General features: G+C 42.1%; 1 protein-coding gene across 5 annotated transcripts in view; it reads right to left on the bottom strand.

Annotated features, from left to right (window-relative positions):
* ARID5B (AT-rich interaction domain 5B) overlaps positions 1–26770 on the bottom strand; it is a 160612-nt gene that overhangs the window by 39375 nt on the left and 94467 nt on the right. For 4 of the 5 annotated variants that reach the window (XM_029059590.2, XM_001510035.4, XM_029059591.2 and 1 more), the window contains one exon: positions 6355–6467. In XM_029059590.2, coding sequence (XP_028915423.1) covers positions 6355–6467 — 113 coding nt within the window. Of the gene's footprint in view, positions 1–6354; positions 6468–7863; positions 7982–26770 lie in introns of those variants that run through there. The other variant, XM_007660654.3, reaches the window with a different exon arrangement.

The raw sequence follows: 26770 nt of genomic DNA, 5'->3' as shown, positions 1-26770 counted from the left end.
CTGACACAGAGTAAAGGCCTACCAAATACCATCATTAAAGTCAAACACAGTACCTGCCCAATATGGGTATGACAGTCTAAGGCACAGAAAAGTCACTCGCCCTAGTTCGCATGGCTGGCAAGAAGCAGAACTGGAATTAGAACCCAGCCCTTTGCTCTTTCCCCTACACCATGATGCATCTGCTTGATCAAAGGGGACCCCAAGTAACAAAAAGTGCCTTGGACTGACCTTTAGAGGCTTGCACAAGCTGGTCCCGGAGTCTTATGGCTTGGCCAGTGGTATCCATTCAATCTTATTCATTGAGTGCTTACTATGTGCAGAGCACTGTACTAAGCACTTGATAGTAAATGTGGTATCTGTTACGCATTTACTATGTGCCAGGTACTGTACTAGGTGCTGAGGTAGATACAAGCCAATTGGGGTAGACAGAGTTCCTGTCCCACATGGGGCTCACAGTCTCAATCCCCATTTTGCAGATGAGGGAAGAGAGGCACAGAGAAGTAAAGTGACTTGCCCAAGGTCACACGGCAGACAAGTCGTGGAGCCGGGATGAGAACCCGTGACCTCCTGACTCCCAGGCTCGGGCTCTATCCACTAGGCCGAGCTGCCCCTCCCCTATTATGGCCCAGCGAGACTTTGGCAGGAGATGTGGCACTGAAGTGAAAAAGCCATTGTGAAGCACTACTGAAGGCCCACCTCCTCCAGACTAAGCCTCCTTTTCCTTAGCTCCCCTTCCCTTCCGCATCACTCGAATCGCTCCCTTAGCTCTTCCCCCCATCCCTCCCCCCACAGCACTTATGTATATATCTATAATTCTATTTATTTATATTGATGCCTGTTTACTTGTTTTGACGTCTGTCTCCTCCCCTTCAAGACTGTAAGCCCGTTGTGAGCAGGGATTGTCTCTCTCTACCGTTGTACTGTACTTTCCACGAACTTAGTACAGTGTTATGCACACAGTAAGCTCTCAGTAAATGTAAGTGAATAAATGAATGAAGTGAAACAACAACAAATAGGCCTTATTACTGAAGCACTTTCTCTCACTTTAAGTATGGTCATTAAGCAGAGGGTTGCTTCCTATCTGGATTGTGGAGTCTAAAGCTCCCAGCTTGGGTACCCAAACTCACTCTTTGTTTACTTCAGGCTCATGTTGGTCCATCTCAATCCCAAAATGGATTTGGACCCTATGGCCTAGGGCTCCACTCAGAATAGACTGGGTTGGGCTGGAGACTTCTGGCTCCTGCAGGAGTCTCGATCAATCAGTAGTATCTATAAGCACCAACTCAGAGGGAAGCAGAATTTCCGTAACCCTAACCTACACCCTTTGGTGACCCTGGGACTTGTCCGCCAAACCACCCCAGGATTCAGAAGACCCTACATCTTAGTAAAGAGATGTTTGCAGAGCCACAGGTCAGACGGAAGAGGGAAATGACCAAATCCCCCAAACCAAGCCACTTCAGCATTCAAGCAGTTCTAACACATGCTTTCACTATAAGATTTGGATTTAACACAATGGAAGAATTAGAGACTATTCTTCTTATTCAAAAGTCTGATTGGTATAACCAGATCCATGATCTGGAAGTTGGAACGAGTAGGTCTGGTTGGGCGCATGGTGTCCATCAAGGTATAATGTTGCTATGCTTCCCGGTCTCTGCCTCAGTTTTCCTTACTGTACCATACAATTCTTTGTGTTTCTACAATTTTACAGCATTTAATACAGTAATAGAGTAAAAAAACAAAAATTGAGTGGCAGGGGTGTTAAGCATTCTGCTAATGATTGCCATAACAATAACAGAGGAATTTGTAGTGAAAAATGTCTGTCCTTGTGATATCTCTGAACAATCTATCCCTAGGTTCACAATTTCTATTGAATCCAGGGTTACTCATTAGTTTCCATAACACAATGCCTACATTATATAACTCTGTGAATTTATTTTTATTAATTCACTTGTATCTAACATAATTTCCTTATTTATATTCATGTCTGTCTCCTCCTCTAGACTGAAATTTGTTGTGGGCAGACAATGTGTCTCTCTATTGTTGTGTCTTACTCTTCCAAGCGCTTACTACAGTGCTCTGCACACAGTAAGTGCTCAATAAATGTAACTGAATGAATGAATCTATTAGCTGTGTTTCCACTTAACAGTGAAAAATTAATCTATTTATTTCTAAAGTCCTCTAAGCTCTAAGCTCGTTGTGGGCAGGGAATGTGACTACTGTTATATTGCACTCTCTTAAATGCTTAGTACAGTGCTCTGCACACAGTAAGCGCTCAATAAATATGATTGACCACTATCTCATCTGCTAGAGTGAGAGTTCCTTGAAATCAGGTATCACACCTGTTAATTCTTTCATATGCTCTGCTTGTGCCTAGAACAAGTGCTCTGCACCCAGTAGATGCTCGATAATGACAAAGTTTTGGGATAGAGATCTCTGAGGACCCAAGTCTTCTGATCAAGGACTGCTTGAACCTGACTCAGCTGTCATACATTGGCACGGCCTAATGAAAAGAGCACAGGCGTGGGGGTCTGAGGATCTGGGTTCGAATCCTCACTCTACCACTTGCCTCCGGTGTGAACTTGGGCAACTTCCCTGGGCCTCAGTTTCTCCATGTATAAAATGGGGATTCAATACTTGTTCTCCCTGCCTCAGACTGTGACCAACATGTGGGGGAGGGATTGTGTCTAATCTGCATATATTGGATCTACTCCAGCTATTAGTTAACTACTATTATCGTTATTACATACTAAATCTGAGCTTCATCACAGATGAGGAATGGAAGATATGGAATTTCCAAGAGTACAAGGTTTCCTTTCTCACAATGTAACTTTGAGGGGTTCCAAAGAAAGGTTTCATGACAGTAGTTAGAACTAGCTTTTCCAACTTCTACAGACAATTGGCCTATCTAAATATATTCATCTACTCTACAAAACTTCCTATTTTTCATTGGCTTTTAATTGATCTCTTCTTCATGAACGTAAAGAACCCAATTCCTCCTGAAAAACCTTTGCTGTTTCCCCGCTCAGGAGGAGGATGGTTGGAGACCGGGTGGATAGAGGGAGAGACGGGGAGGACGGGGAACAGACCAGATGGTCATTGGCTCTCACTGAATATTAAAAAAAAAAAAGGGCCTTAATGAAATAAATCTCAATTCACAGGTGTGCAAGTCATATGAGGTTTTAAGACCAAAAATCTGGCATCAAAATGTTAACGCAAAATCCTGACATGATGGAAAAACAACATTTAAAGCCACAACAAGGTCAACATCAAAATACTCTTTTTCAGCCTTCATGTGTCTATCCTGCTCATCTTCTTGCATTTCATTAATGAGAATCTCTTCGCAGGGTCCTAAGAAAGTAGCAGAAACAGCAAGCTGGCTCAATGCTGGGGAATCCAGGAAATGGGTAGTGGGACACATTCTCTGCTCTGGGAACTGGGACTTGGGCCTTTTCCTGTGACTTGCCTTGCTGACCCTCTGTTCTAGATTCCAGAGGATCCCTGCTTTTAGTGAGAGCCATCCGAGGCAACCAGCTGCAGAGAACCAGGGTTGGAGTTGTTGGGGGGGGGGGGTAGATGGGGGAGGAGGGGGGAATCAGAGCTGGTTCCATGCCTTCTTGACACCCTCAACAGGTGGGTGGCTCCCATCTGATACAAAATCAGGGACTGAGGGATCGTGTCAACCGGCTTACTGTCCTAAGCTCTTAGTACTGTGCTCTACACACAGTGAGCACTCAGTATACAGCACTGATTGATTCCATTCTCCAAGGTCCTGGAGCCAGAGCCCAATCAAAGTTTCCAAAAGCTCATACAGGGGTGGAGTGAGACGGGCAATCGATTAATCGATCAAGACTGATTAGCGGCAGACAAGGAGGGAAGAGCCTGGAGGCCTGGAGCCTAGGCATCTCTCCTATGCTCAGGGACCAAGCCCAGAGAAAGATCGTGAGGGTGATACAGATTGGCAGGAATTCTGAATGTCCAGATTTAGGAGGCAGGGTGGTCCTTGGAACACAGTGTTTTCTTTTCTTAGTTAAGGATAAAAAGTTAGCTAACCAAGAAAATCAGTCACAAATGGCCTCAACCTCATGGCCATGTCTCAGGCATGTTGTAAACTTGCATGGCCTAGTAGAAAGACCTTGGGCCTGGGAGTCAGAGGACCTGGATTTCAATCGTGGATCTGCTACCTTCCTGCTGTATAACCCTGGGCAAGTCCCTTAATTTCTCTGTGCCTTAGTTTCCTCATATGTAAAATGGGATTCAATACCTGTTCTTCCTCCTGCTTGGGCTGTGAGTCCCATGTGGGAACAGGCACTGCGTCTGACCCGATGGCCTTGTAGCTACCTCGGCACTTAGAACAGCGCTTGACATATACTAAACCCTTAACAGATACCATGTTAGTACTAAATAATAATAATCAAATCTACCCCAATGCTTAATACAGTGCTTGGCACATAGTAAGCACTTAAAGAATACCACAGTAATTATTAGTAAAGAGAAGCAGCGTGGCTTAGTGGATAGGGCATGGGCCTGAAAGTCAGAAGGACGTGGGTTCTAATCCCGGCACTGCCACATGTCTGCTGTGTGACCTTGGGCAAGTCACTTCACTTCTCTGGACCTCAGTTACCTCACTGGTAACATGGGGATTAAGAGTGAGAGCCCCATGTGAGGCAGGGACTGTGTCCACCCTGACTAACCTGTATTTACCCCAGCGCTTAGAATAGTGCTTGGCACATAGTAAGTGCTTAACAAGTACCATAATTATTATTATTACTACTACTATTACTATCGATATATGATACATATATATATATTTTCATATGTAATCTTAGAGCAACGTAATGTGCTTTACAGAACTTCCCGGCTGCATACTTCGGTAGTGACTGTAAATGACATGGGGCGGGCCCACGTTCTGCCGGGCACAGGTACAGAACATGCTGTCTCCGAAAATGATGTCACTCCAGAGGCACGAGGCAGTCCGCCAACACATGGAATTGGCAGTGAATTGGCCCTGCAGAGGGCTCCTATCCTGAAACCGCCTTGCCAAACTCTACAGTATCTTGCAGGAGCCTGCAAAAACCACATCACAGGGATTGAACCTGTTTCAGCTGACGTCTCTCTTTGCAACCTCATGCGCTCATCTCAGACTCTACCTAGTCACCACCACAGGGCAACTCGGAGATCTGGCTGGAGGTACCGCCATTCCCTTTCCTCTCCTCTCATGCCCTCTGAATAAGTTGCCCCTTCAGGATGAACGGCATCCCCGGGGAGGAGAGCTTTAATCGACTCTTCACTGGAAAAATCAAGAATGCCCATTTTTCTCCTTCCTCTCTTTGACGGCTCGGGATCCCGGAGGAACCCAGCCTGTCCGGCGAGATAGGACTCGGATGCCGCTCTTGGATAAGGCAAGAGGGCTTCCCTGTGTGAAAGTCAAGTTCTGGAGTTGAGAGCTAAAGGACGGGAATGGAGATGATTTATCTCTTAACAAACTCTGAAGGATATTTAAGGTGTTCAGGAACTGAACCTGGGCTCCTCCGTTTTTAGGCCTGTCAGTGTTCTTCGCTGGCCTTCGCAACTCAACTGCCCTACAACGAGGCTCCTGGTTCTGATCCCGGTCCTGCAGGAACCATGGCTACCCATGTGTTTCTGAAACCTAAAAAAACTCAACACAAACACCCAAGGAAGCTGAACCACAGAAATGTGACCTAAGCCTTTAAAAAGTTGAAGAGATAAGTCTAAAAATATAAGCTGACACTTCAACCTTAACTCAGACTGTAGCTAAATACTGCAATCCTACCCTATTCAAAGCCTCTTGGAATGTACAAGCACTTTGCCCGCACCAAGGACCCAGCCCACAATTTTTGCCTTCTTTCTAAATATCTTCCATTTACTCAAGCCCTGAATATCACTCAAATGTAATTTGGGGGTGATGTTTTTTTAAAAACCATTACAATGACTAATTCTAGACATTTCTAATTTCATCCTCTGTTAATCGCTGAAACATATTTGGAAGTGCATTTTAAGAGGGAGGGTGGCTCAGCTGGTTTATTTTTAATATGCACTGAGTAAACTATGTTATTGTGTCACAGAATGTGAAATCTAACACCAGATGACTGGAAGCTTAATCACTGCCCTTTATCTAACAATCCATACCCTTCTGTGTAGGCGGCTTCTCTGTTGACTTATGAAAATGTCTCTCCTTTCCCAAAACAGCGATACCAAAAGAGAACCTGCGTAGCTTTGGATACAAAAAGTCATCTTCTGAATTTAAAATTGGATTGAGAAACAGGAGCAGACAGAGAGACCAAAAGAAAAAAAAAAGATGCAGTGAAAGGAATACTACCGAGTGATTGACTGTACCTTGGCAACAGCTTTGCCATCAGAATTATTGTTGGAATCCTTAACACCATTTAATGAATCTCTTCTCTGTGGGCACGGTTTCTTTTTGCGAGGTCGGCCTTTAAGGTTTGGCGCTGAAAACAAACGGAGAACAGTTTATATACATTTTCATCTACCGGGGCTTTCTTTTCCTTTTTTTTTTTTTTTTTTTTTTTTTTACAAAGTACCCACATACGCGCACACACACAAGCTTCAAAAATCAATCCACTATAATTGTTCTTAGAAATGTAGACATCTGTATCCAGCTAGTTCTCATTATGAGCCTCTCACACTCAAGGGCTGCATCTTGATAGACTATAAACTACCGTCCCATATTTCCCAAGGCCAATCTATTATACTTTAACATATCTAATTAATATAAAACCAAGCGCTTGGCTCTAAGGGACGCTGACAGAAAGAAAATGCATTTCCCTATTGTCAGAAAAGATCTCTGAGCAGAAACATGAAGGCTTGGAAGAAAATTCAGAACTAGTCTGCAAGATGCATTCTTTTTAGTTCTCATAAATCCAAGTGATCGACCAGCCCATTATGATCTCATAGTCATGTAACCTTTTGAAAACATCTGTCGTAGAAAATATTTAGCAAGAGCTACATTTTCTCAAACAATGAAATCAATATTAATAACTTCCAAAAATAAAACTAAGTAATATTAATACTTTGTTGGCACGATCAGCCTTGTGAACATATTTGGCAGAACACGTTTGAAATCGTCACATTTTCTTTTCTATACTACTCTTAGGAAAATCTTAACAGTATTTATTTGGGAGCGCCTTTAAATCAATCACACTGAAGGTAACCTGGCCTTTATGAGGTTTTTTTTTAAGAATATGGAATGGTAATCAAATCTAATTTCATCCCTGATGTCAAACTTAATTCCCACGAAGGCTCACGTATATTAAAAAAAGACAGATGTTTATTCAATTCTAAAACTCTGCATATGCTCTCTCATTTAAAATCCCATCAATTAATAGTCAAGCAAAAGCAAAAAAAAAAAAAAAAAAAAAAAACAGCTGTAAACTAATTAATTCACTAAAACAATTCACTCCAAACCTTCAATTTCTAGGTAACCACACTTTTCATTAATCTAAAGACGAAGCAGAACAATGTCATATCTGACCACTACAAATCTCTCGGGTGCCTCTTAATGGTTGTTAATTTTACATTTGTAGACAGCTAGCCAGTGATTTCAGGACATTTTACATTCTAATCATTTTTCAAAAGCAATTAAGGCTATTAATTCGATTTTCTCCTCTGGATAATAGTTTTGCAGTTGGTAGAACCAGACAAAGCAAAGCACACTCTGCTGTCTGAAAAATTCAAGGAACAGTTTTATGCTGAACACCCAATTACCCTCCACTCCCCCCCCCCCCCCCCCAAGCCCTTTCCTGAAAGTCTATCAGAAACCCAGCCTAGAATTGTTATCTGAGGTAAACATGCAAAAAAACACGCAAAGAAAAAAGAAACTGTTACCCATTCCAGTCGACAAACATCTGCCTGATTTATATCTGTGCTCATGAATGCTACAGCATGTGACTGCCCACTACTACAACCCTGGAAGTCTCCACTTGGTGTGGATGTCAGCTTTCCACAAAATGAGCACTAGGGCTCTTTGCTCTGGGTTTACAACTCCCCTCCCCCCAGCTGCTCCATTACTCATATAAACATAGATCACTGCCTAGCACAGACTGTGGGATGAGCTCCCAGGACTTAGCAAGGGGGTTGCCAGACTGCCAGGGAGTGCTACACTATCCTACCTTCTTAATGTAGCCTGTGATTTCATCCTAATTGTTCTGTTGATTCTGACCTCTTGCACCACTCTTTGGCCTTGACGCTGGGTTGCGTGAATCCGACACCATACTTAGCCGGGAGCCAAGGTGCTAATATCTTGTTTAGAAGACACGGGGTAGGACAGAAGTGTTTCCACAATTTATTGCGATTGGGCTGAGTGCTAAAGCTATAATGACTGCAATCGACTTGGATACTTATCCATTTCATTTACTCAAATAGCACCTAAACAAAATCCGAACAAAAACTCTTTGGACTAGTTCCAGTTCCTGAGGTTCTTTAAAACACCACCACCATCACCACCACCACCAAAACACTCACGGACATGCTTGACACAAAAATATCTTAAATCTGGACCCTGTAGTCTGTTCTCTACTAGTAGCACTTCTATCATTTTAGCTAAAAGCTTTCAAGCCAGAAAGGATTCGCTCCAGGTACTGTGAACATACTGTTTAAATTGAGACTTCATTATATGGCAGAACTGGCAAAATCTCATCAGAAAAATCCATTACTACATTCTTTCAAGAACTAGTGAACATGTCTTCCTCCAGAACATTCTTACATTTGTACACCCAGAATAGATCGGCATTTTAAAGTCAATTCGAAGCAGACATGCACTAAGGATAAGAGATTAACATCTGAATAAACACAGAACAGCAGTGGTGAGGAATTTCCATAGTGGCCTCATCAAGAGAAGGTCCTATCTAGCTGCGTATCTACTATATCAACACAGGGAGGCTGTTGATTGGCTAGCGGAACACCCCACGCATGGATTTTCTGACTAATCAGCATCTGTCCTGTAATGTCCTGGAAGGAACAGAGGGCTGAGTTGGGAAAGGAGGGTCCCGAGGAGGGGCAGCGAAGAGGATCCAAGGAGAAACCTAGGTAGGGGGAACTGAAGCTGGCGGAAATTGAATTACGGGATCACGGGAAGGAGTGGATAGGACTTTCGCTGCTGCCGTTTTTCCCTAAGCGGTCGGTATTCATTCAGTTGTATTCACTGAGCACTCACTGCGTGCAGAGCACTGTACTAAGCTCTTGGGAGAGTACAATATAACGATAAATTGACTCAGTCCCCGCCCACAAAGATGAAAGCATTTATTAAGCCCTTAGTCTGGTAGATATAAAAGAATCAGATAGGCCACAGTCTCATTCGTACAAAATCGAAGAGGTAGGGAGGACAAGTATTTTATCTCCGTGTTACAGATGAGGAAAACTGAGGCTCAGAGAGGTTAAGTGACCTTGGACACAAGGTCATACAACAGGGCAGCTCGCAGAGCTGGGAGTAGAACCTGGATTTTCTAACTCCCATGTGCTTTCCACCAGGTTGGTCTGAGAAATTCTTCTCTCTCTCTTTTCCGTTCTCTCTCCCTTCCTCCACATACTTCTCCTACCAAGAGCTTCATCTTCTCTTCTACTCTCTTGCCAATATCATTGACTGACTGATACCCCCACCATGTGATGGCCCTTATTCCAGTCCACAGTAGCCTCCTAAACTCACCTAGCCCTTTCCCTCTGCTATGAATTAAAAATCAGACTGACATTTCATCTGACTGTATCTGCCGCGGTGTTTAGTACAGTACTTGGCACATATAAGTGCTTAACAAATACCTCAATTATGATTACGACTACGCACAGTAAGTGCTCAATAAATACAACTGATTGAAGTACTTCATTTTCTAGTAAGGTGCTTGTGAGTGAAATTTTATTCCTCAGTGGAGTTTCCAGGGATGACTCCACACTTTTAAAATACAGAATGACCAGACTCATAAAGTTGGGTCTGAGTGGGTCTTCAGAAAGTCCATTCAAGGGCACTGTTGAGGTCCATTCTGGGTCTTTTAGAAAGACAGGACTATGGGATTGGGATGGGAATGGGAAGAAATGGGAAGCAGAATGGCCTAATGGTTAAAGCACAGGCCTGGGAGTCAGAAGACCTGAGTTTTAATCCTGACCCCACCACTTGTCTTCTCTGTGGCCTCAGGCAAATCACTTAACTTCTCTGTGCCTCAGTTACCTCATCTGTAAAATGGGGATTAAGACTTTGAACCCCATTGGGGACATGGACTATGTCCAACGTGATTATCTTGTTTACCTCAGCACTTAGTATAGTGCCTGACACACAGTAAGCGCTTAACAAATACCATAAAAAAATCAAACAAAATAGGAATGAGGACCAAACCTATAGTGCCTGACACACAGTAAGCGCTTAACAAATACCAAAAAAAATCAAACAAAATAGGAATGAGGACCAAACCTTTGCCGAGAGATCTACTTCTCGCTTTTGCAATGGCTCAAACTTTCTGACACTGTACTTGGGAGCTCTCTCCCTCAATCATCATGTTTCCTGGGGGTGGTGACTGAAATTGAACAGGACCCCTAAAATTTTTTATGTCAAAATTCCCACCCGCACCCCAGCCCCCTTAAGATCTCCACCCCCAAAGGCCAAGGACTGGGCTCGGGAGGGTGTCCAGGTCTAAGGTTCCAGAATTAGAACAGCAGCAGTGCTGAAGGCTGGGATTGCTGTCTTTTGGCAGAGTTGTGCTGGGAAGGCTAGCAAAGCTAACAAGGCACCTACTAATATTATACATGGCGCAAGCCAATTCTTTTAATCCATCCCTTCTCAGAGAGTATTAAATGTGTTAAACTCAACCCACACATTAAATGAGAGTATGTCTAATCTACATTTATAATGTATATCCATACACACCTGCTTTCTTTCCTGAGACAGATACACACACACACTTGAACTTGCTTTATATTAGTAACTGTAGCTTGGGAATCCTTCAAGACCATTTCAGAGGCCAAAGAAACCATGTAATGCTTGTCCCACTTAAACGCCTTAAATATTGAGGACTATTTTGGGTACATTCAGACAAAAAGTACCTGGTCTCCTGCTGATCATATACTACTAAGAGCCCAGTCTCCACTGATTCAGCAGGATCATCCCGGTACTAGGTTCAGAAGACAGGAAGAAAAGAAGTTAAAACATTCGATTCATTCACTTTTACTCCTCTGATTTAGTTTCACTTGCCGTTTTGGCTAATCAGCAAAGATCTCTGTGGTTTAAACAAATATTTCCTCTCTCATCACCCATCTTCTCCTCATACTCAGTACGACGGGGAAGTTAACGAATATTCACCTCCATTATACTACGGTTGTTTCGAGAGCCAGGTCTAAACTAGAGAAAGAAAACTGGTGTTTGTCCAACTCATCTTCCCACCTCCGGCCCCAACAATTCCCGGCTGTTTTTCACACCCTGTGCGTTGTTGTTTGGGTGCGACTGTCAAATGCTGGGGAACAGCTCATAAATGGTAATGAGCATTCCCCTTGGCTTTACAACCAGCCAGGAAGATGTAACTTCCGGGGCCCAGGATGAATTATTATTCTGGAATTGATGCCACCCAGGTCTGCAAAATATTAGCTTGATATTATGACTTCACTACCCATCAGGCAAGTTGTGAAGTTACGCTGTGCAGGTGTGGGAAACTCACACTCAAGCACAAACATTTGCAATAATAAAAAAAGGGAAACGTAACCAATTACTGGCAAAGTAAATTGTTTTTGGCATAATGTTCCTGTTTTTCAACTGGGTCTTTCCTGGGGTGATAGTCTCTTTAACATTCATGCAGTTGGAAATACCATAAAGATAAACAGCTATAAAACTGGATTGACTATCATCATTTAATAACTCTTTCCCATTTTGCAAAGAGATTTTTGTTGCCAACATAGCTACAGCCTCTCTCAAGAAATTCCTTGTGCAGCCCTGCTCACAGATAGGAATAGCTCTGTGAATGAGGCCTGGATCGAGCCCAGTGGAAATCATATGCATAAGTTTTCCAAAGTTTGACACCAAAGGTCAATGTCTAGAGGAAGTGAGCGGAAAGTGAACTCATTTGATTGTACGTTTTGGCCAGAGGGCAGGAAATAAAAGTCCACTCACTAAAGTGTGCTGAGCTAAAAAGTACTGTAATGGTGTCCCATAAGTTGGTGATAATATTTTGCAATTCTATAAGGCCTTTCATCTGAGGACCTCAATGCAGTGACATACTCTCCATGGAGAAAAGAATCTTCAACTGCTTCAACACGTTAAAGGGTGGGACGTGGTCTTTCTGGAAACACTAATTTAATTTTCATTTACTGGGTTCTATTTTAATGTTTTCCTTTTGACTATTTAGAAACTTCCTCTTTCACTACAACAAAAATAGAACAAACTTTTGAGTGTTTTTTTAAGCTATGAATGTAAAAGTACAAGACATGAGTTTCGACCAGTTCTCTTTTACATCACCCGCACATGGTTTGGGATTTAAAGACTTAAAAAAGAAAACCATTTATCAGATCATCCCTTAAGGGATTCAGTTGCTTCAAGATTTTTAAAACAAAAGACTCTCATAGGCTGTTAAGTTGGATGCCTAGAAAAATATAATTACACTGCAAATTCAACATGCTCCATATGCCCTGCTATCTAGTGAATATTATTTACACTATCCATTAAATACTCAATATACCTTACATACTAAAGGGTAGATCTGGTAAGTATCTAGATAGTCTCTATTTCTAGAGACTAAAAATGCTCAAAAATAATTTCTGCGAAAAGTTTCTAGGTGCATACGCCCACATCAAACAGAAGTGCTTTTGCCACCAACATGTCTTACAAGTGTTTGGCGGTTCTGGTGAAATGAAAACATGCAATATTTGAACTTGAGGTATTCTAACCCAACTTGGTAAAATCTAGACATAAAGAATATACACACAGGCCTTCAAACATTTTATGACTATGGTTCATTTTATTATTTTTCAGATACTTCCCCTCAAGAGTTTCCCTATTTCAAATTAAGAAATAGAGTTCCCCAAAAATATACCTCTGTCATGGGAAGATTCTGTCAAAAGCATCAGCGAAACAAAATTCAAAACCAAAGCCAAAGATCCATCCTTAAATTTCTCCCCCTGGCGCCACTGCTATCCAATAGCCCTTCGTGATAATCTTAACGCATCCGCCACTGATACAACAAGGCAAACCCACAGCCAAGTTTCGTGTTTTGAACTTTCTGGCTTCTGTGGTTGTGTGTCACAGTTTAATATATCTCCACCACTTTATGCCTACTGAATTAAAATTCACCAGTCCAACATGCTTCAATCTCATCAAAACCACCAGTCCTGGGCTGTGCAGACATGTTGTTATAAGAGGATGACAAAAATAGAGTTGAACAAATTTGAGGTCCAACCACACTGGCTTTTTGTCTAAATAAGTTATGTAGCCAAGAGCCTTTAATGAGAGCAGAATACATTACCTCATTTGTCATACCTGGATCACTTAGGCAGACCAAATCCAAAATAGCCTTAGACCTCGTTGACTGCTCAACAAACCGTGTAAGTAAACAGTCGTGTACTCCGCTCTGAAACATGCTCTCGCTCTTACTCACTCTCTGTCTAACCCTACTCAACCCTGGAACAATTGTTAATGACCACGATCAAAGTTCCAGCTATTTTACTGGCCTTTGATTTGCATAGCTATTTCCTGATATGACTTCTTGTTCTGCCCTGGAGGTCCCTCTTTCTCAGAAACACTTAAAGACATAAATTATTTCTTTTTTCACCATAACCTAAACAAATCAGGGTAGCTCCTCTGTATTTCTAATTGGTTTGAGATGTGTGTGACTCCACAAGGTCTTGTCGGGATTAATATGTTGCATGGCTGTTTCTGTCGCCACAGGCTTTATCAAACTTACTGATTTTCCTCTCCGAATGATTCCCCCAGTGAGAATGGAGAAGAGAAACGACAACAGTTGCCAACCTGGACATTCACTATTGACCAACTTGTTCAATATGCTGTTTTGAAATTGTGTGAAGAGGCCCAGTGGCTGTATGATTGGACTGTGGCAGGGATGAAGATAAATTTTAGAACTCTGGGGTTGAGGCAAGTGGACACTTTGAACTGCGCTGAATAGGCAGAGAGAAAATTTTGTAATACGCTTAGTTCTGCTGGGACATGTGTTTTGATTCTGGAAGGGAATTAGTGAACGCTTACCAGATATATTTGGATACAGCATGAGACAGGGTCGGAAGGAACTGTTATGTGCATGGGCAAAGTGAGTATCACAGAGTAAATTTTCCTCAATGTGGGATTTTGCAAGAATGCAACCTCCATGTTGGGGGGGTAGGGAGCACCAGAAGCAGTTGGTAAATGACTGTGACTGAAGATGAGTCAAGTGGTACAGTAGGAATCATCTTATTTATTGAGTGTTTACTGCGTGCAGAGCACTGTAGTATGTGCTTGGGAAATACATTATAACAAAGTTAGTAGACACGTTCTCTGCCCACAACAAGCTTATAGTCTACAGGGGAGGACAGACATTAATATAGATTATGAATATGTACATAAGTGCTGTGGGGCTGAGAGTGGGGTAAATAAAGGGTGCAAATCCACCTGCAAGGGCAACGCAGAAGGAAGTGGGAGAAGAGGAGTTGGGCAAGGCCTCTTGGAGGAACTGTACCTTCAACAAGACTTCAAAGATGGGGAAAGTGATCATCTGTCAGATATGAAGGGGGGGCATTCTAAGCCAGAGGCAGGATGTTGATGAGAGTTCGGCAGCGAGACAGCCGAGATCGAGGTACAGTGAATAGGTTACCATTAAAGTGTGAAGGGTACGGGCTAGGTGGTAGTAAGAAAGCAGCGAGGTAAGGAAAGCAGGGCTACAAATCTCAGTGGTTTAAAGCCAGTGTTAGATAGCTTCTGTTTGATACGGAGGTGGATGGGCAACCACTGGAGGTTCCTGGGAATTGGGGAAACATGGACTGAACTCTTATGTGGCATAGTAGGCAGGTTTCTGGAAGGCTTCTAGCTGTGGTGCAGACCTGCCTAAGGGAGAAGAAGAGACAGGACAATTTTCCTCCAATCAAGCCCCCAACACTTCCTGAAGAGTGGCACTGAGAGGTAGATAGCAGCCCTTTCTAAGAATAACTCAGTCCTTGCCGCTGTCTCAGTTTTGGTTGAGAAGTGCAGGTCGCCGTAGTGTCCTAACCCCAAGAGCTCATGGAGTAGTCGATAGAGCACAGGCCTGGGACTCAGAAGGTCATGTGTTCTAATCCTAGCTCCATCACTTGTTTGCTGTATGGCCCTGGGCAAGTCACTTCACTTCTCTGTGTCTACCACCTCATGTGTAAAATGGGATCGAGGCTGTAAACTCCATGTGGGACGGGGACTGTGTCCGACCCGATTTGCTTGTATCCACTCCGGTGCTTAATACAGTGCCCGGCACATAGTAAGTGCTTAACAAATACACAATTATTATTATTATTAGGATTTCAATCTTTCGCTGTTCCTCCCTTTTTACACCACTCATCCTCTCCCATCAGTGAATGGGCCTGGATTTTCAAAAATTGCTCGCTTTCCAATACTGGGGCATACTCTACTGACGAATCCCAAGCTGGAACAAGGCAGGTGTGCTTAACCCAGTGGACTAAGGGGAACAGCATAAAGTAGTCCATTAAAATCAGGAAAAAGGTTTATTGTGCAAACACTACACTATTCAGACTCTGGAAAAAATGCAGGTCCTAAAATTAGAATAAAATCCCATTTTTTCCATTTTGGAACACTTCTGAAAACACAGATATGCACTCGCTTTCTATATGGAATCAACTAATAAAATTTTTTTAATGTTAACCCATAATATCCTGGCATTTTGCTGACTGTTTAAGGATCCATACCGTATATGCTTCCAAGCACAAAGACAACATTTATATTTCCTTGGTCTTAACACTGGAGTACTTTGTAAATTCAGAGAATGAATTTTTGTCATTTCTTATAATCAAAGGCCCTACTCATTCTTTTCTATAATTGAAATGTTCTGTGGACTTATAATTGAATACGACAGAACAGATTTGAAAGCTACATTTCGTATTGAATATCCTTGAAAGGAGCAGTAAATATCAGAACAATTTTCTAACTCATATGTACACAGAGTATTCTTGTTCAACCGTTTCTTCAGGTTTTGTTTTGGAAACGAGATATTCTATTCTCAACATTTGGGATAATCGATTTGCTACATCTCTTAAGAAAACATTCCCCATTTGGAAGTAACTGGAACGGACACTTTTTGCTTTGGTGTGGATTAACATGGAGACATTTAACTTATTGCAGACTCAAGACTGAAATATTATGAGGGTGATTTTGGTTTTTATCCTGGACCGTCTCTTAATAAGAGTCACAAAATAAAAAAGGCAGATTGTCACCATGCTATGGGCTTCGGCTTAAAAGCTATCCATTCTACTGGGTGAGGGAAGGATTCCAAAGGATATATCCGAAGACTTGCGATTTTTCTTCCATCCACTGACTTAGGTAAGGAAACCAAAATCCTAAATCCGTCACACCTGGAAGGTCTTTCATCACAAAGTGTTGCTCTTCTCCAATATATACGACGACTGGCCTTGCCTATCTAAATCTACATGTCTCATTCATCAGCAATTTCTCATCACCTCAGAATTATAACTATTAGCCCTCCCTCCATACCCAATATGCATAAGTGATTCATTCATTCAATTAATTCAATCTTATTTATTGAGAGCTTACCGTGTGCAAAGCACTATACAAAGCACTTGAGAGAGTATGTTCAGGACACCTCACACCACTCCTCAAAAAACTCCAGTGGTTACCCATCCGCCTCTGCAAACAAAACTCTTCACCTTTGGCTTTAAAGCAATCACCTTGCCCCCTCCTACCTCATCTTGCTACTCTCCACTACAACCCAACCTGCACATTTCACTCCTCTAATGCTAACCTCACTGTGCCTCCATCTCACCTATCGCACCACCAAACCCTTGCCCAGATCCTGCCTCTGGCCTGGAACACCCTCCCTCCTCAAATCCAACAGACAATTACTCTCCCCTCCTTCAAAACATTATGGAAGGTGCATCATCTCCAAGAAGCTTTTCCTAAGGTTCCTCTTTCCTCTTCTCCCACTCCCTTCTGTGTTGTCCTGACTTGCTCCCTTTGTTCTTCCCCTTCCCAGCCCCACAGCACTTATGTACATATCTGTAATTTATTTATTTATGTTAATATCCGTCTCCTCCCCTTTAGACTGTAGGCTTGTTGTAGGCAGGGAATGTGTCTGTCTGTTGTTGTACTGTACTCTCCCAAGTGCTTAGTAAAGTGTTCTGCACAAAGTAAGCAGTCAATAAGTATGACTGAATTGATGAATGAGAGGACGATATACCAATAAACAGACACAATCCCTGCTCAAAACGAGCTTGATTGGCCATCTCTGTTCATGATAGCATGCAGGTCCCAGCACTGAAAAAGGGGACCGGAAAAGCACTGATTTTTGGGGGGTTTTTTGTTCCTAAAAAAAAGCCCCACAGTTAATAGGGAAAGATGAGGGAGTTGAAGCTGGGGAATGGGAGGGACAGAGAAGAGGGAGATAATAGTGGTACAATCCAGTTCTCTATAATAAAGATGTAAAGACTACAAGGCAACAGGGCAAAAGCCAGTATAGTCCAAAAATCCAAGTCAGAGTGTCAAAGGGACATAGGCAATGTATTTAGGACTGGGAGTCAGAAGGAACTGTGTTCTAATCCTGGTTCTGCCACCGGTCTGCTGCGTGACCTTGTGTAAGTCACTTAACTTCTCTGTGCCTGTTACCTCATCTGTAAAATGGGGAATAAGATTGTGAGCCCCATGTGCCTATAGAACTGTGTCCAACCTGATTATCTTGTATCTATCCCAGTGCTTAGTAAAGTGCCTGACACATAGTAAGTGTTTAACAAATACCATAAAAAAGACATCAGCAGGTACCCTAGTATAAATCTAAATAAAATGAAAAAAAAACCAAAACACTTATCTTTGAACACCCCACCCCCACCCCCAACATTTTTCCCTTTGCACAGATGATTGCCTAAACCAAGAGATCAACAAACCAAATATATACACTGTCTTATCACACAGCGCTAGTGTCTCCCAGGGACAAATGCCTCCAGGAATCTGCCTGTTTCCTAATGGGGCTCATGTGCCCTGGTTCATTAACCAGCTAACGCAAGGGGGATTTTCTACTAGTACTGCTGTCCATTGGTCATAATTCGACATGGTAGGACCGAAAAACAAATAGGTTAAACATTTTGAGCAGGGTCAATTTTAGGGGTGGTTCACATATGAGCTCTCTGGCTCATTCAATCGTAATTACTGAGTGCTTACTGTGTGCAGAGCACTGTACTAAGCTCTTAGGAGAGTACAACAATAAACAGACACATTCCCTGCCCACAATGAGTTTACAATCCCTGTCCCAGGGGCTGCTGGGAGACCTGGGCTCCCCTGCTCTCTGCCAGCCTGATTCTGGAGATGTCTCTGAGGCCAAACCAGGGCATCAGTGGGCTGAAGAGACATTATTTACATCAATATTGGGAAGCAGCATGGCTGGTAGATAGACCGTGGGCCTGGGAGTCAGAAGGACCTGGATCCTAATCCTGGGTCTGCCGCTTGTCTGTAGGTCACCTCACTTTTCTGTTTCTCCAATACTTCATCTGTAATATTGGGACTAAGACTGTGAGCCCCATGGGGGACATGGACTGTGTCCAAACTGATTAGGTTACACTACGCCAGGGCTTAGTAAGCAACTGGCACATAGTAAGCACTCACAAAAGCCACTAAAAATAATTAATGGAGAAAAAAGGGTTGAAAATGTTCTCTGTTCTTCAGGTGGCTATGCTGATGGAGGTCTCATGAGGACTAGGGGTTAGTTTAGAGGTATGGGACTCGATTAAGATTGGATTTGTCCACATGGCTTAGTCACAAATAATGTTCTGTAGGTCCTTAGTGTGAGGTTTGTCCACAGTGGCAAAGCATAAAAACGGAACTTTTCATTCGGAAAAAGACCCTTCAAAAGTGATCATGGATTCTATTATCATGAGAAACAGCACAGCTGAGTGGATAGAGCATGGGCCTGGGAGTCAGAAGGTCATGGTTCTAATCCTGGGTCCATCACTTGTCTGCTATGTGACCTTGGGCAAGTCACTTAACTTCTCTGGGCCTCAATTCCCTCATCTGTAAAATGCGGATTAAAACGGTGCACCCTATGTGGGGCAGAGACTGTATCCAACCTGGCTATCTACTCCAGTGCTTACAAGTGTGTCTGACACTTAGTAATCGCTTAACAAATACTATGATCATTACTATTATTCATGCACACATGACCCATACACTAATGAATGAGAGTAAAATGCTGTTCTCCACCTCTGCTGAGAATACTAGAAGAAGTGTGCTAGAAAAGCAGTAGGAGAGATCTGGGTGAGAGAGAGGGAAGAACTTCCTGATATCACAGTTTCATTAGTAGCTGGACCTGGGAACAATGTTGGGAGGGAAGTTATCAAACTTACTTTTCTAGAAAAAACAAATGGGCTGATATACGCATCTGCCCAGACACTTAAATAAAGCCCTTACCTGAGGTGAAAGGGGTTGGAACGGATAACCTGATCGGCGTCTTTCAAGCTCCCCAATTCTAAGTGAGAAAGTCAGCGTAGAGGAAAAAGGAAGGTTTATAGAGGGATTCTCCTCCTTTTTTGACCCATAATAGAATTTTGAACATCTTCCCCTTCGCATATGGAAATGATAAATGTGTATTTAGCGTTCATCCTTTATATTACCTTCCTATAAGACACCAGTAGGGGAAGCATAAGCGCTTCACCTCCGATACTTAAAATGCATTCACTCCAGACGCAACACTATTACTGGGTTGTCATAATAATTTGCTAATGAGAGGCTCTCTTCTAAGGACATATCTGGGAAACAAGGTGGGATGGCAGAAGAGAGACATCGCTACGTGTGCTCTTGCCCGCTATTAAAACTAACGGGTCCAGAGCCTTAGACAGAGGAAACAGCCACACGACGCACCTACCGGCTTTCTTGTGGTTGCAGGCTTCAAGCTATACAATAACCATACTTAAGTAGCTAAAACCAAGGCCATTTTCCTTCGTCTTTCTGTTCCTTCTGCAGCAGCACAGAAGCCTAACCAGAGATTAACAACAAATCCAACCCCAACATACCAATTAAGTGCCACACACTCCAACCTGGATCTATTTATGGAACTCCCTGGGGGCTCTCATGGGGGGAAAAGAAAGGGAAAATCAACAGTCCCCGGGCTTTTAAACCTCTGAAATATTTTCTCTTCTTAGAAGGCAGACTTGTTGTGGCAATCACAGTAGGATGGATCAGGAGTGAAAAATTTATGACACCCAAACTGAATATACAGCGTCAAGAAAATCTCCACTCCTAGTAGAAGCTCTCAGATGAATTACAAAACCTCTTATCCAGAATGTATTCGTTTTAATAAAATCATCTGAGTGGTTCAACTGGGATACTGTTAAACAGTTTACACACCTCTGGTATGTTTCTGGTGTCTAACTATAGCCGTGTTTGTCTTCAGGCTCAGAACTCTTTCATACCACATGGTATGCATATTTCAGCATCCAGCATTATTAACTCATGACCAACTGTCAGTTGATCATTATCTAACACATGGGGTCTCCAAAAAAAATCCTTATTTGGGCAAAAGCTCTCTTCTGAACGACTATATTTTTTTTTTCCGCAGAAGAACTTTATTTGGATTATTATTTGCTGTCAATGGAAACTCACAGGAGAGGTTACATATGTAGAAATCTGAAGTCAGGGAAATAAATCTTAAGTAAGTTTAAACACTTAACTGATATTAATATCATTTCAAGCCTTGTTAGTTTGCAGCAAACTCTCAGTTGCCCTCTAGTGTTACATCAGTAACATGCAGAGGAGAAAACATGAAGCAGAAGCAGAAAAGAGGGGAAATTCAGGGACGGTAACGGCAGGCAGGTAACAATCTCCTCAGAGGGAAAAGTTACATGCTTTCACCTTCAGCAGGATTATATGCCTTAAACTGACACATGACATCCCTCCCGGGCGGAGGTCAGAGGGCATTCTAAGCTTCTGCAATCTCAATTCTTTGTCTTTCTGCGATACAATGACTTCATTATGTTCACCTCTACGTCTGCCAAATCGCGTTGATGCAACTTCGAACATTCTAAAATCACTGCCCTGTATTCTAAAAGTTCCTTCAGAACCCAGAATAGACTGATAGACCAACTAGTTCAGCATTATAGAACTGGGGAAAGATAGACGCCTGAGAATTCCCAAATATGGAAAAGTAATTGAGTTTTTAAAAGCAGCAGTTTGCCTGAAAATGGCCAACATGTGTAAAGATTTAATAGACAGAGCAAGGTGGAGACCTATCTTTTTAGAGGCTGATGTTCCCTCCATAAAAAAACCTCTAATCGTCATTTAATAATAGTTTACCAAGTTAAACTCGTACAAGCACTTTACACAAAAAATTTCAGTTCCATCTGGGCTCTCAGATTTTGACAACTTCCTGCATAATGGGACCATCCCAACAAAGTGTATAATTCTAATATTTAAACAGATTTATCATAGTGTTATCATATGTTAGGATGAGGGGGAGAGGTAGGGAGGAGGAGGAGAGGATAAGGGGAAGAGTACATGAAAATGTAAATTCCTTTTCAAGAAAGGGCTACTCGATTAATCACTATTACCTCTGACAGAATTGAGGAAAAAAGTCAGTATTAAGAAATATTCTCAATATGACCTTAGTGCTGATTAAATCTTAACTTGGTTTTCAAAATCTCACATGGAAGTCCAGTTTTGCAATAAGAGTTATTTCATTTTTTTCTTTGAATTAGCGAAGTTCTTAAAGTCATTTTACTATAAAATTAAACAGCTGTGAGCTCTTTAGAAAAACACGATGATTCTTGTTCTCCTTTCATCTACTATTGTGCAAGTTTAAAATACCCTTCCTTTCATGTTCTTTGTTCCAAAATGAATTCCCCATTTAGTCTGCTTAGCTTTTAAAAAATAATAAGGAAAACTGAAAACAAAAAAGTATTTGATGACCTCTAAAATTCTTCACTGTTTACGCACTGGGCAATTATGTAGAAGTCTACAAAAGGTATATTTGTCAATGGGTCTTTGTTTGTTTTATATTATTTACTGAAAGAGCAGCTTGACTCTCCTCCTCTCCCTTGTAAATGGGCTTTTGAGTGAGCAGGGGATAGAAAACTCCTCCTGTGCCTTCTCCTTGACAATTGCTGTTGGCCACAGCAGCCGTGACTACGCACCCCCTTCACTGCTCTGATTTTCACCACATGAAATGACCTCTCTGTGGGCAGTGGTGCCGACCAGCAGGCACACCCTAGCCAGCCACTCCATGTCGCCCCTCTTTCCCCACTCTGGACCCTTAGGATTATGAGACCCAAGAAGGGCCCAAGGGAGAGCACACCCATAGTCCTTTGATTGTAAACACCTCCTCTAGACTGTGAGCTCCTTGCGGGAAGGGGTCATGTCTACCAACTCTACTGCATATACTCGCCCGAGTGCTTAGAACAGCTCTAAGTTCTCAATGAACATCCTAGATTTACAGATCCACTAAGTATTAGTGGAAGGAAGAGTAGAAGCAAGAGTTGGCAAAAATAAGAGTATTTTATACCTGTCTCCTCCTTGTTTTTAGGGCAGGTAAGAGTCAGGCCCACCAGCACCTCGTAGAGCCCATCACAAACATCCTTAGAGAGCGTGCAACCTTATCCCCTTTTCAAAGATGAAGAAGTTGAGGTTCAACAAAATTTCTGATTTTTTTAATGCTATTTGTTAGGCGCTTACGATGTGACAGCTACCTTGGGCTAGACCAAGGTAATCAGGTTGGACACAGCCCATGTCCCACATGGGGCTCACAATCGCAATCCCCATTTTACAGACGAGGTCACTGGGGCACAGAGAAGTTAAGTGACTTGCCCAAGGTCAACCATCAGGCAAGATTTCTTGTCTCAGTGCTCTTTCTGCTTGAGGATCTCAATCCTAAGAAATAACACAATTGCAATGTAAATCTTTTCTCTATTATTACCAAGAGCTTTAGGGGCCAGATTTTTTGTAGGTGCATTACAACTGTGAAATTGGGGGGTGCTTTGGGGGTTCTTTACCAGTATCACTGAAGTCTCCTCTTTTTAATAATAAATTCAGATTATATGCATTATCTGTGGATCCCAATGTTTTAGATATATACAGACTTTCCTCCTCAAAAGCAGGTCTCTAGCAATCCAGAAGTTCCACATTGATTGGCTTTCATATGCACAAAAAAACCTGGGTTACCACTGAGAGTATTACGGATTGACAACATTCTTAGGAGTGCTAGTTCGACATACTGCCCCTCAGTAGCATTTGGAGATGTATCCTGTTGTCTACCTTCAGTAGGCCACAGAAGGGATGCAGATTTGCTGGAGCCAGAGCTCTGTAAGAACTTAACTCTTTCCATTTTGATCTGTGACAGCTAGACGGAGAATACTAATTCTGAAGAGGACATGTTACACAAATAGAAATTCTGACAACAGCCATTTCCCCAGGTTACAACCAACCCATGACACAACTGGCAAGCGGCAACCTGATGCCTTATCCCATGCTTACGGTCGGTTTACATTACAGGTTAAGTAAATACCTCCTCACCCTCTCCCACTTAAGCCGAAATCAAGGACTCAACAATGAATGGATCTTGGAGGAAGCACTGTCCGCTGCTTGTGTCAGATTTTAAAAGGGTTGAGAAATCACCTGAGCAGAGAACCAAAGAGGTTGTTGAACTAGGGAGGCAACTTGATTTAGAAATATATGATGCAGATGTCAATGAATTAAGTGTATCTCATTCTGCGGAATCCCCGCCCAGAGAGGACCTCATCAAATTTAGACAATCCAGTGCGTTACTGCATGGATGCTGGAACAGATGAGAAAGAAGTTATGGTTTCTTTAACCACCAGTTAAATCTAGTTATTAAGTCTTGCAACAATCTTCAAGAGAGTGGCTATGTTTATAAATATGATTGAAGAAGAGCCTAATGGAGAAACAAGTTCAAAGGTGCATGGAGTAGTACAGAAGGAGTCTGTCTGCTCCAAGGTGCGTAAGAAAGAAAAGAAGCCTGCTGTTCAGCCTAAATAGGACACATTCCTCACTAAAGTTGAAAATCACTATCACAGTCAGCAGGACAAGCTTCTTTTCTGCAGACTCCTGCAAAGACTCATAATCACATAACAACTCATTAATTTACAATTGTGATGTTATGCTCTGAATTATTTTAAGCAAGATTATAAAACAGTTTAGTGACATTTAACATTACAGTATATAGAGAGTATAAAGGAATTTACGCATTACTTTCCCTGAGATTCTGGAATGGAGCTTAATGTATAATTTATAATTCCCCGGGGAAACGCACCTCACCATATAAACACCCATAATGCAACCACATTTTCAAGGATCAGAACTGGTTGTATCATTGTGTATGCCTGTAATCAGTGCGGTATATGAGAGTCAGTAAGTACGCTTCCAGCGAATTCCAATGCCCAGGTACCCCAAAGGAAAAGCTTATTGGGAGAGCCCTTTCCTTTCAGAGCTGTCAATTCAGACGCAATTTAAATGGGCTGAACAGGAGAGACTTTGTAAAGGAACTGGGAGCTCATAACTCCAAATGGTTGAACACTGCCAGTTGTCATCTTGCTGCATTTTTATATCTCCCAGACCCATCTTCTCCCAGCTCCTTTCCACCTGGTCTTGGGGAAATTCTTTTGAAGTTCTGCCCTTCCAAAGATAAAGTGGTCTCCTGGTTCTACATCAATTAGTAAGCTCAACGTGAGTGAGAAGAAAAATGAAAACCCAATGGATCAAGTTGAATGAGCTGCTGTGGATTGCAGTTTATCTTGTTGTCTTTAACATCTTTACACACCAGGATTGGCCTTCGCCATTCATTCATTCAGTCGTATTTCAGGGGCGCTTACTGCGTGCGGAGCACTCTTCTAAGCTCTCAGGAGAGTACAATACAACAATAAAAAGACACATTCCCTGACTACCACAAGCTTTCACCAGAAAGACACTCACTCATACCCCTTTTCTGGGAAGGCCCATGAGACTTAGGAATCAACATTGGCCAGATTTCCTCTTCATTAAGGACTTAACATGACACTGCAAGTTTAGAGCCACCCTTTTCCTAAATTTTTTCAGCTCTGAGCATCCACCAGTCTTGTTTGACTTGCCGAGACACCTCAGGTTCAACAGAGATAATACCCAGGTGCAGGAAAATGTTCTCAAATGGGAGAAGTTGGCAGAATTTCAAAGAGGCTCTTAGAGGCAGAGGTAGTCAAAGGACCCGGGTTCTGATTCTGGCTCTGCCACTTGCCTGTATCAACCTGAGCAAGTCACTTAACTGCTCTGTGCTTCAGTTTCTTCATCTGTAAAATGGGGACTCAGTATCTGTTCTCCCTCCTATTTTGATGTGAGCCCCATGTAGGACATGGACTGTATTTGACATGATTTTCTTGTATCTATCCCAGTGCTCAACACAGTGCTTAGTGCATGGTAGCACTTAAATTTATATGATGGCCTGGAGAGTGCTATTTTAAAGCAGTTCTACTTAGGCAAAACATAACTGTGGGTGAAATCATAGGCAATCCATAATGAAGGGACTAAAACAAATTAAAATTAAGATTTTAACAAAGATCAATGAAATGGATGATTGATCTGCAGCTAACAGCTCCCACTGTGGGATGAGAGTCTAAAAATTTCATAAATAACGCTTCTGTCTTGATTGCAAAATAGCATCACGACAGAAAAACAAGGAGAACTGAGGTAGGAAATTGTTCAGTGGGAATCAAAACGTCTCACTTTACCCAGAACGAAGGATTGCAATCGCCTCTGAAAGACACACTGCATAGATCATTTACTTATAAAAGTATCCACCTTTTGACTTACTCATCAGCTAACCATATCTGGTTGGACTTTAATATATACATGCAATATTTCGAGGAGAGAGTCTGTAATTACGTCCGGGCTGGCACTGTTCTGCCCTGAAATAGCAAGTGCTATTAAACTGAGATGCAATCACATTGAAAGGGAGACATTAACAAACAGCAGACAATTGAGATGAAAATACAGTGAGCCCGTGTTCTACATGTGCTTCAAAAACCTTATATAACTATTCATTGTCTATTTCATCTGGCTTGCATCCCGGTTTGTTCTATGTTATACCAATTTTATAATAATAAAGTGCTACATAAGCTTTATGCAGTCATGCATACGGAGTGGCTGTGGATGACATTACATCTGATTATCTTTCCAGCAAAAGACTGGTGTCCTGAAATTAAACATAGCCTGGTGCAAAATTGTCTCTTCGCTTAAAAACCCAAAATGGATTGCTCAATCTGTTTCTTGAAAAATAACACATTTACAAAAAAAAAAAAAAACACCCAAAAATCCCCACCGTCAAGCTTGTTAAAATAACCACACAGCGTAAGTTTTTATGAACTCAATGTTTGCTTTATTCCTCAAGCAGACATACTGAAGTTTAAGTACCATGCGTAGCCTGTGAGGTTCAAATCTTCAGTGAATTGAAGACAAAGCCCTAGTCATTGTCGTCCTGAAAACACCAACATTTGTTGTACAGGTGAGCACTTTGGCAAAGCCGGGGAAGAAAGAATTTTTTTAAGCGGTAGGATCAACTGACACAAGTATCTGGCATATTTCCATGAAGTTAACTTTTGC

This window comes from Ornithorhynchus anatinus, chromosome 3, assembly GCF_004115215.2.
Source record: "Ornithorhynchus anatinus isolate Pmale09 chromosome 3, mOrnAna1.pri.v4, whole genome shotgun sequence".
NCBI classification, from domain to species: Eukaryota; Metazoa; Chordata; class Mammalia; order Monotremata; family Ornithorhynchidae; genus Ornithorhynchus; species Ornithorhynchus anatinus.
This window is presented reverse-complemented; position numbering and strand designations above follow the sequence as displayed.